Genomic DNA, 10,563 nt, shown 5'->3' on the forward strand with positions numbered 1-10,563 from the left:
TTTTAGTGTTCTTGAGGATTTGATGATGAAATCTAACATTTGGATGCACGAATGATGTTAGAACTCATGTATATTGAGTAAGAATCAATCCAAAACATCATTAACAACTTACCTTAGTTGGTTGGACTTGATTTGAGCTCAAAATTGCCCTTTCACCTCAAGAACCCTAACCCCCAAATACTCAAAATACTCTCATCCCCCGACCTTGTATTTATAGGCCCAAATTTCTGGGTTTCGGATGCGGCCCTAGATGCTTCGCATCCCCACTTCACTCCTCTCGGAATATCGGTTGCAGACCTGGACACTATGGCAGTACTTCATTGCCAACCTTTCTTTCGGACGCGGCCTCGGATGCTTCGCATCCGCAGACTCCTCTGCCAGCCTTTGGTAATTTGGTCATAACTTACGCAGGACCTCGATTCTTTCGGGTCCGAGGGCAGTTTTCCGGTCTTGAGATATTCCACGTACTTATTCCTCCAGTCCCAAGTTAGGCTCGTTGAGTTGATCCCGGCGTGGCCTTCTTCCACCACCGATCTCATAAGCTGCACGACTTCTCCCGAGTTGAACTCGTTGTCTTTGATCGATGATCCCAAGTTAGCGAGGGCATCAGCTTCACTATTTTGATCCCGAGGTACATGTTTCAAAGTCCATATTTTGAACCGATGTAATGTCACCTGTAACGTGTCCAAGTATCTATGCATTCGTTCTTCCCTGACCTCAAATGTTCCATTAACTTGGTTCACCACAAGGAGGGAGTCGCACTTGGCTTCGATCACCTCTTCCCTCAAGCTTTTGGCTAATTCAAGGACTGCAATCATGGCCTCATATTCGACCTCGTTGTTAGTCAATTTCACAGTCTTAATAAAATGTCTAATTATATTACCTGTTGGCGGCTTTAGTACGATACCAAGTCCGGACCCTTTTGCGTTCGAGGTACCGTCCGTAAAGAGGGTCCAGAATCCCGAAGAAGTCCCTGAGTTAACCAATAACTCTCTTTCAACCTCGGGTATTAGGGCCGACGTGAAGTCGGCCACAAAGTCTGCCAAAATTTGGGACTTAATGGCGGTACGAAGTCGGTACTCAACATCGTACCCTCTTACTTCCACGGCCCATTTGGCCAATCGGCCAGAGAGTTCGGGTTTATGCATAACGTTCCTTAACGGATAAGTAGTTACGATACATATGGGGTGACATTGGAAGTATGGTTTCAGCTTCCTAGAGGCACTTAGCAAAGCGAGCACCAGTTTTTCTAGGTGAGGGTACCTAGTTTCGGTCTCACCTAAGATCCTGCTAACATAATAAATTGGAAATTGCGTACCTTGTTCTTCCCGAACCAAGACTCCACTTATCGCTATCTCCGAGACTGCTAAGTACAAGTACAGTTGTTCGTCTGTCTTTGGTGTGTGAAGCAGCGGTGGGCTCAATAAGTATCTTTTGAGCTCCTCCAGAGCTCGTTGACATTCCGGAGTCCATGAGAAGTCATTCTTCTTTTTCAATAGTGTGAAGAATCGGTGGCTCTTGTCGGAGGACCTCAAAATAAATTACCCCAGGGCAGATATGCGCCCGGTTAACCTTTGCACAACCTTTACGGTGTCCATGACTGTGATGTCTTCGATAGCTTTGATCTTGTCCGGGTTGATCTCGATTCCTCGGTTGGATACCATGAACCCGAGGAATTTTCCTAATCCGACTCCGAATGCACACTTTTCTGGGTTCAACTTCATATTGTACTTCTTTAATATGCTGAAGGTTTCCTGCAAATATTTTAAATGGTCCTCTGCTCGCAGGGACTTAACTAACATATCATCAATGTAAACTTCTATCATTTTTCCTATATTTTCCTCAAACATCCGGTTTACTAGGCGTTGATAAGTGGCACCAGAATGTTTTAATCGGAATGACATTACATTATAGTAGTACGTGCCGTATTTAGTCATGAAGGAGGTTTTTTTCCTGGTCATCCGTATTTGGTTGTACCCGGAATAGGCGTCGAGAAAACTAAGGATCTTGTGGCCGGCCATTGCATCGATCATGCGATCAATGTTGGGCAAAGGTAAAGAGTCCTTGGGACATGCTTTGTTCAAATCTTTATAATCTATGCACATTCTTTATTTGTCCCCTTTTTTAGGGACTACCACTACGTTTGCTAACCAATCCGGGTACTTAACCTCCCAAATGTACCCTATTTTAAGGAGTTTAGATACCTCGTCCTTGATGAAAGCATATTTTACTTCGGACTGGGGCCTTCTCTTCTGCTTGACCGAATTGATTTTTGGGTCCAGGCTTAGCTTGTGAGTGGTTATCTCCGGTGGGATCCCTGTCATATCAAGATGTAACCAAGCAAAACAATCTATGTTAGCTATAAGATATTGAATAAATTTTTTCCTGAGCTCGGGAGTTAACCCCGTGCCCAGGTATACCTTCCGATCGGGTAGGTACTCGATCAATATAACCTATTCCAGCTCTTCGACCATCGATTTGGTTGCGTCGGAGTCATCAGGGATTATAAAAGATCGGGGAACCCCGTAATCATCAACTTCATAAGTATTTTGCTTATCCGGTTAGGTCGCGGCCGGTATCGGTGATTGCTATTGGGCTCCTTGGTTTGCGCTCAAATTTGGTTCCTTCGATGTTGTGAGTATTGATATTGGAATCACTTCTTCGACTTCAAACATCTCTTTTGCGGCCGATTGTTCCCCGTAGATTGTCTTAATCCCTCCCCCCTCCCCCACACACACCGGGGTTGGGAATTTTAACACTTGGTGAAGAGTTGAGGGCACTGCCCTCATGTGGTGGATCCATAGCCTTCCGAGAAGTGCATTGTACCTTATGTCCCCTTCGATCACATAAAACTTGGCCTCTCGTATGATTCCGGTGGTATTGACCAGTTATGTTACCTCTCCCTTGGTGGTTTCACATGCCATGTTGTACCCGTTTAGGACTCGAACTGCAGGTACGATTTAGTCTTATAGACCGAGTTGTTCCACGGCCCTCGACCGAATGATGTTGGCCGAGCTACCTAGATCAATTAACACACATTTAATTCCAGTTTTATTTATGAGTACAGAATTACCAATGCATCATTGTGAGGTTGTATGATCCCTTTCGCATCACCGTTGCTGAAAGATAAGATTCCTTCCGGTATGTAGTCTCGAGTTAGTTTCTCCCTAGTGATGGATACTTTGGTGCGTTTCAACACTGGCCCTTGTGGGATATCAACTCCACTGATGATCATATTAATGATGTGTTGAGGTTTGATATCTTCTTGTTCTATCTGTCTGTTAGAATCCCTGTTCCTGAAATAATTCTTGGCCCGGCCGCTCAAGAACTCTCAAAGGTGCCCATTGTTGAATAGTCGGGCTACTTCTTCTCTCAGTTGTTGACAATCTTCCGTTCTATGACCGTGAGTTCCATGATATTTGCACAGCTGGTTGGGATCCCTTTGAGCTGGATCGGATTTTAGAGGTCGAGGCCATTTGGTAACCTTGATGCGCCCGATAGCTGATACAATGGCGGCAACATCGATATTAAAGTTGTACTCCGATAATCTCGGCGCTTCTTTAGGCCCAATGGACCTGTCGAAGCTGTTTTTGGTCATAAGACCCCAGTTACCTCGACCTTGGTCATTTCTCTTTCGTTTCTTATGGGGTTCCGCCCGAACCCACTGCTCTTCCGATCTCCGTTATATGGTTGATACCGATCCCTATTTGATCTTGGTTCATGATTTATGTCTCTCTTGACTTTGTCTAGGGTTTTGGCAGGATAAACAGACTCTGAAAGGGCCCCGAGCTGATCATTTTTTACTCTAATTTTAGATTGATACCGATTATGTACATCGGTCCAGGTAACGACAGGGTATTCGATCAGATTCTGCTTCAATTATTGTGAAGCCATTGAGCTTTGAATATTGAGTCCCTGAGTGAAAGCTTGAACAACCCAATCATTAGCGACCGGCGGCAGATCCATCTGTTCCATTTGAAAATGGGACATGAATTCCCTGAGCATCTCATTATCCTTTTGTTTGACATTGAAAAGGTCCGATTTCCTGGCTTCGACCTTGATGGTACCAGCATGTGCTTTTACGAAAGAGTCTGCAAGTATAGTAAATGAGTCAATAGAATTAGGAGGTAAGTTGTGATACCATATCATGGCTCCCTTTAACAGGGTCTCCCCAAATTTTTTCAGTAGAACACATTCGATCTCGTCGTCTTCCAAGTCGTTCCCTTTGATGGCACATGTATAAGAGGTTACATGCTCGTTAGGATCGGTTGTCTTGTTATACTTAGGTATTTCGAACATACGGAATTTCTTGGGGATCGACTTCGGAGCCGCGCTTGGAGGAAAAGGTTTTTGCACGAACTTCCTGGAATCCAGTCCTTTCAATATCGGAGGTGCTCCTGGGATTTGATTTACCCTGGAATTGTAGGTTTCCACCTTTTTGTCGTTCGCTTCGATTTTCTTTTCCCCTGATTCTATCCGCTTTGTCAGCTCCTCGAACATCTTTATAATTTCGGGGTTAGCGCCCGATTATTATTCATTACTACGACTGGTTCAGTTCTGCGAGTGACTTCTTGGGGCGGATCGGGTTCAACCCTGCTCAGTTCCTGGCTTTGGCTCTGCAACTGAGCTATCGCCACATGTTGCGCTTGCAGCATTTCGAAGATCATTCGTAGGCTGATTCCGTCTTCTTCAATGTTTTGTGTGTTTCGAGCTGCCGATCGGGCTCCACCACAGACATTATTTCTGGGGTCAGTAGGCAAGTTCGCGTCGATGGCCACATGTGAATTAAGATCAATCGGATCTGCGGTCCGAATTTCAACGGGATCAACGGGTGGCCCTATGTTACCGGGCGCCATGTTGTCATTCTCACCATGATGACCGGAATCGTTGTCGATATGTAGGGATGTTAATTGAGGGTTTGTCATTTTTAGCCTGAAATCAAAGACACTTCAAAGAGCAAGTGTAAAGTAGTGTGTGTTATGGAGATTTGCATCAAATAACCACTATTATCCTTAGCCCCACGGTGGGCGCCAAACTGTTTACCCTCAAAATCGGATTATAATTGAATTTGTACGTGATTTTAATGATACGTGATCTAATTTGATACAGAGTGATAAATCAGATTAATTATGGAAATAAAAGATAAATGCAAACCACGCAAGTTGAGCAATCCTAACTTTGTGAGATTAACCTCCCTCGAGATAGAAATAATATTATCAATGCCGGGATAGAATGAACTGTGACAAAGCTAGAAATAGCAGTATATTGCTTTTTGATATGTGTTACAATGTGTGTTGTTATGAATTACTAAGTCCCCTTTATATATTAAGGGAGACATATCTTTTAAGATATTATTTTATTATATAAAAGGCATAAGTCCTTGATTTTGAAGACCGTTGGTTCCCTTTTTTACTTAGTTCCATGATTTCTGTCATAATGATTGGTTAATGGCGAGAATTACGGACCCTTGTCGGATGAGTTGATAAAGCTTTCTTCGATATCGTTAGAAACAGGACCGATCATGTTTTCGGTAGACTCGAGGGGAAATCTGATGGTCTCGAAGGCTAGTTTTGACAATGCTTTGGGTCCGATTTCGAATATCATATTCCGATCTTGGCTGACCATGTTAGACGTAAAATCGAACTTCGATTTTTACCCAATTACAGATGTACCGACCCTGGCCTACCGTTTCAGATGCTCAATCGAGCTAAGCAAGCTCGATTTTACGCGTATACACTTTTTCTTTGTTATTTTTGCAACATTAGAAACGGATTTGAATCGTGTCAAATCTTATTTTCTCCAATTCTCTCAAAACCTTATATTGGAATATACCATAAGTGAGGCCATATCAAGTTACATAAAATCACACAGAGTGATCAATACTCAATATGTAAGTTTTGGAGTCGCATTAAGTCATTAATTAACACTGAATAACTGTTTAAGTTGTTTACTTCCTTGTATAACATTAATTAGTCATATTACATCTACTAATTATCAATTCTTATCCAATTTACCTTTTTTAGATAAAGGCGAACATACATATCTATTATATGCGCGCGCGCACACACCCCAATGGGACAGAACATGTCTAGCCAGTCCAAACACCCTCCACCAACAACAATGATCGTCCAAGATGGTCTCTGTTTTTTCCTTTATTTGATTGCTATACCTGTAAAGAAACCTCCAAATATTGCAACTTTTATGATAATTAATAAGATTGGGTATATTCGATCCATAACTCAAGTTAAGTATACGACAAAGACCCTTCTCTCTGTCTTCTTGTTCATCAGTTTCTGGGGGTATCAAGTTCCAAAAGGTAAGAACTTTTTTGTTTATATTAACACTTGTTATTCCATGCATAGCCATACTCACCAACTTTACTCTGCTTCTTCTTACTATTCTCTTTATACTTTCAGTTTTCAGCTTGTAGATTTTCATTTCTCCTGCTATTGAGAACAGAAGTGGAGTAAATGGATGCAATTTTGAATCTTCAAACAGTACCGTTAGGAACTGCTCTTACAATAGGTGGTCCAGCAGTTGCTCTTGGTGGGATTTCACTATGGTTCCTTAAAGAGTATGTTAATGATCAAAAGAGGAAATCTTCTAATTTTCTCCCACCTTTGCCAGGTACTTCCATTTCTTTTGAATCTTATATGATCAATTTCATGTCATTCTATTATTTACAGATGCGAATCCAAGATTTAAACTTAGCTAGACATAGATTTGGTTGAAACTTGAAAAAAAGAGTTTTTGAAGTTGTGTTGAAAAATAATTTTTGGAAGTTAGAAATTGTGTTTGAACATGCATTTTATTTGAAAAAAATTTGAAGTTTTGTGAAAGTAAGAAAAAATTTCACCAAAAAACTGCCATAAACCAGACAAATAATGTTTTCAATTTTTTCTTGAAAAACTTATCATATTCCATGAATAAATAATGTTTTCAATTTTTTTTTTGAAAAAAGTTGCCAAAATCTATGACCAAACGGGAGCTTATTACCTTCAATCTTTAAGGTTCTTAGACTAACTTATTGTACTTTTAAAATTATGGGTTCATATTGATATTTGTTGAAATTTTAGTGGTGTTTTACATATATGTTCCGTGTCGAAAATTCTAGAATCAGTTGAATCCATTGTACAAAGGCCGCATCTGCCTCTGATTATGTGGATTGAAGTTAAATGATCCAATATGTACAACAGAGTTTGCTGAAACATATATAGCATGTAGATAGGTAAATACTGATGAGAAGTATGTGTGAATTTGGTGCAGAGGTTCCAGGATTACCAGTGATTGGGAATTTACTGCAGCTTACTGAGAAAAAACCCCACAAGACGTTTACAAATTGGGCTGAAACCTATGGACCAATCTATTCCATCAAAACCGGCGCCAATACAATTGTTGTCCTCAATACTAATGAGCTTGCCAAGGAGGTAATCGAAATAGCCACTCTCAAATCTCTTTTCTGTATTAATCCAAAAATAAATGCAGTTTGAACCCTAACTTATTAATATACAAGTAGTATAAATTAGTTAAAATGTTAAGCAGAAAGATTAGAGTGGCTGACGGAGAAACATAGACGGATAAACTTGGTCCTTCAAACCGCATAATTCAGTAGGAATTGGACATGCTTCTTTTCTAACAAGTAGTTAGAGTTAGAAAAGCTTCAATGCAGTCTCACTGAATTAGGATCTTAGAATCCGCTTACCTATAGGATCTAACGTAAAGTAAGCGTCCACAACCTCTAGATAGTTGCGAAAGGGAATTCATTCCCTAGTTCCTCTTTGTAAAGACTAGGCCATACTATGAAGGTGGAGTAGTTGGTGGTTTAGACAACTGCTACTTGCATATTTGGTTTATATATATCCCTGGATTATATGTTGATTGGTCTCTGGAAAGGCCTCGACTGTTCTAATGGAAAACCTTCTTGTGTTGTGGTTCTAAGTCACTGTACTAAATATAACAAAAGAGTGTCATGTACCACCTCAGTCGTGGTATATATTGATGATGTATCAGCAAATATTCCATTTTCACTATACAGATGGTTGAGGCTTTATAAATTTCTGATAATATCAGAAAAAATACAAAGAATAGGAAGATCCTTCTAAACTGATGTTGAGGTTAGACAACTAATTGCACATCATTGCAGAGAGCTTAAAGTAAGTATTTAGCACTAGTTTCCTTGCCAGAGGAGCTTGAGATAAAGCACAGAGTATTACAATGTTCACTGTATTGTAGTCATTTATCATGTAGAAGAAGCATCAACACCAAAGTAGCTGATACTTAGAATAGTATACAGGTAATATCAACAGTTCAGTGGCGATATCATCAATATGTTGTGGTAAAAACCAATACATAGAGCCATGCTTGATGCTTGTTTTTAAGTCATTCTTGTGTCATTTGTGTGGCTTATCATATCTGTACTCATGATACAACACTTCTTTTCTTTTTTTTGTTGAAATTTTGTTATTGTGCTTGTTCATCATTTTAGGCTATGGTGACTAGATATTCAGCCATCTCAACAAGAAAGTTAACAAATGCATTAAAAATCCTTACTTGTGACAAGAGTATAGTCGCAATAAGTGATTATGATGAGTTTCACAAGACAGTGAAGCGCCACGTACTGACCAGTGTTCTAGGACCAAATGCTCAGGTTTGTCATTTAGAAATTGGCCTCCACATTTCATTATTTTACATTATAATTTGGTTCTCTTCTTTTGATCCATAGACTAGATTTCTAACGGGAAATTCTGCTTAATATGCAGAAACGCCACCGTATCCACAGGGACACTTTGATAGAAAATGTATCTAAGCAACTGCATGATTTGGTTAGGAAGTATCCTAATGAAGCAGTAAATCTCAGGAAGATATTCCAGTCAGAACTTTTTGGCTTGGCACTGAAACAAGTCAGTTTTTCAGAATTCAGTTTCACCAGTGTGTTGTGGTTTTGGCACTTTTTTGAAACTGCTCAATTACTTGAAGGGAGTTAACTTTATTTGCAGGCTTTGGGCAAGGATATCGAGTCTATTTATGTGGAGGGACTCGATGCCACATTGCCAAGAGAGGACGTACTGAAGACCTTAGTACTTGATATAATGGAGGGTGCAATTGATGTGGACTGGAGAGATTTCTTCCCCTATCTAAAATGGGTTCCTAATAAAAGCTTTGAGAACAGAATTCAGCGAAAACACCTGCGCAGGGAAGCCGTGATGAAGGCCCTAATTATGGAGCAACGAAAACGTATTAATTCAGGAGAGGTAATCTTGCTCTTCCCTTTAAGCATATAAATATACCACTCCAGTAATTATGTTTTGGTTCTTGGCTAATTTTCTAACTCAATATATACAGAAACTGAACAGTTATATTGACTACTTGTCGTCTGAAGCCAATACATTAACAGAGAAGCAAATCCTAATGTTGCTTTGGGAGGCAATTATTGAAACATCAGACACCACAGTGGTGAGCACAGAATGGGCCATGTATGAATTGGCCAAAGATCCCAAACGGCAGGTAGTATCATAATCTTGCATTTTTTAAACTCGGCCTGGTTTTTCTTCAGAGTTAGTTGTATCTCATGACAGCTAATCACATAGGAACAACTCTTTTTGGAAATACAAAATGTTTGTGGATCTAACAAGATCACAGAAGAGAAACTTTGCCAACTTCCATACCTATGTGCTGTTTTTCACGAAACCTTGAGAAAGCATAGTCCCGTACCTATAGTTCCTCTAAGATACGTCCACGAAGACACACAGCTTGGAGGGTACCATATTCCTAAAGGAGCTGAGGTAATTAGCCTTTTACCACATTTTTCTAAGTTTGCTTTCTTATCAGCTAATATAAATTACTTGTATGTATACATTGTATATACAGATCGCTATAAATATATACGGTTGCAATAGGGACAAGAAAGTGTGGGAGAGTCCTGAAGAATGGAAGCCTGAGAGATTTCTTGATGGAAAGTATGATCCAGTGGAATTACAGAAGACGATGGCGTTTGGAGGTGGAAAAAGGGTATGTGCTGGTGCTCTTCAAGCAATGACAATTACTTGCACAACTATTGCTAGATTGATACAAGAGTTTGAATGGAGCCTTAAAGATGGAGAAGAAGAAAATGTTGCAACAATGGGTCTTACTACTCATAAACTTCATCCAATGCAAGCTCATATCAAGCCAAGAAAATGATGCCTTAAGATTTTCAACTGTCAACTCTGTAATAAGGAGCTAGTTTGTGTTTGATAGATCTTGTTATCAGTTACTTATCAATGCAGACCGCTTGCTTTAACTTCTCTAATTCCAGCTTATTCCAATTAAATCCACTATGATAATAATATTAGAGTTGCAGAGGTGAGTCTTATGGATAGAAAATGATCAAAATGATCCTAACTATTTTGGTCCTTAATATATACTGCTAAACATAACTAGTCCTTAAGCCAAAAATAGTCACTTCTGATCTTAAACCATAAAACTAACGGTTCCCATAAGAAATCCTGTTAAACTTTAACGGTTATAAGGTTTTGAGCTAGTGGTAAGACCGCAACATATAAATGCTTAGTATTTAAGTGGAGA

General features: G+C 39.9%; 1 protein-coding gene across 2 annotated transcripts; it reads left to right on the forward strand.

The window, feature by feature from the left end:
* The first annotated feature begins 6,080 nt into the window (after positions 1–6,080).
* LOC104089658 (ent-kaurene oxidase) lies at positions 6,081–10,288 on the forward strand. Of its 2 annotated transcripts, XM_009594601.3 has the most exons (9): positions 6,081–6,316; positions 6,417–6,627; positions 7,267–7,427; positions 8,486–8,647; positions 8,760–8,900; positions 8,997–9,251; positions 9,343–9,504; positions 9,588–9,782; positions 9,868–10,288. In XM_009594601.3, the coding sequence occupies exons 2-9, from the start codon at positions 6,471–6,473 to the stop codon at positions 10,177–10,179; spliced, it is 1,545 nt and encodes a 514-aa protein (XP_009592896.1). In that variant the 5' UTR covers positions 6,081–6,316; positions 6,417–6,470; the 3' UTR covers positions 10,180–10,288. The 2 variants fall into 2 exon arrangements, with proteins under 2 accessions (XP_009592896.1, XP_033510318.1); XM_033654427.2 differs by lacking the exon at positions 6,081–6,316 and having other exon boundaries at positions 6,413–6,627.
* Positions 10,289–10,563: the final 275 nt, after the last annotated feature.

The sequence above is a fragment of the Nicotiana tomentosiformis genome, chromosome 4 (assembly GCF_000390325.3).
Source record: "Nicotiana tomentosiformis chromosome 4, ASM39032v3, whole genome shotgun sequence".
Lineage (NCBI taxonomy): Eukaryota > Viridiplantae > Streptophyta > Magnoliopsida > Solanales > Solanaceae > Nicotiana > Nicotiana tomentosiformis.

What these genes read in the sequence shown, in the direction of transcription:
- LOC104089658 (XM_009594601.3), top strand. Translation starts at nt 6,471, where the DNA reads ATGGATGCAATTTTGAATCTTCAAACAGTACCGTTAGGAACTGCTCTT. An exon ending in TTCTAGGACCAAATGCTCAG is followed by an intron (nt 8,648 to 8,759) that starts GTTTGTCATTTA and finishes CTTAATATGCAG; the next exon opens with AAACGCCACCGTATCCACAG. An exon ending in AACGTATTAATTCAGGAGAG is followed by an intron (nt 9,252 to 9,342) that starts GTAATCTTGCTC and finishes CAATATATACAG; the next exon opens with AAACTGAACAGTTATATTGA.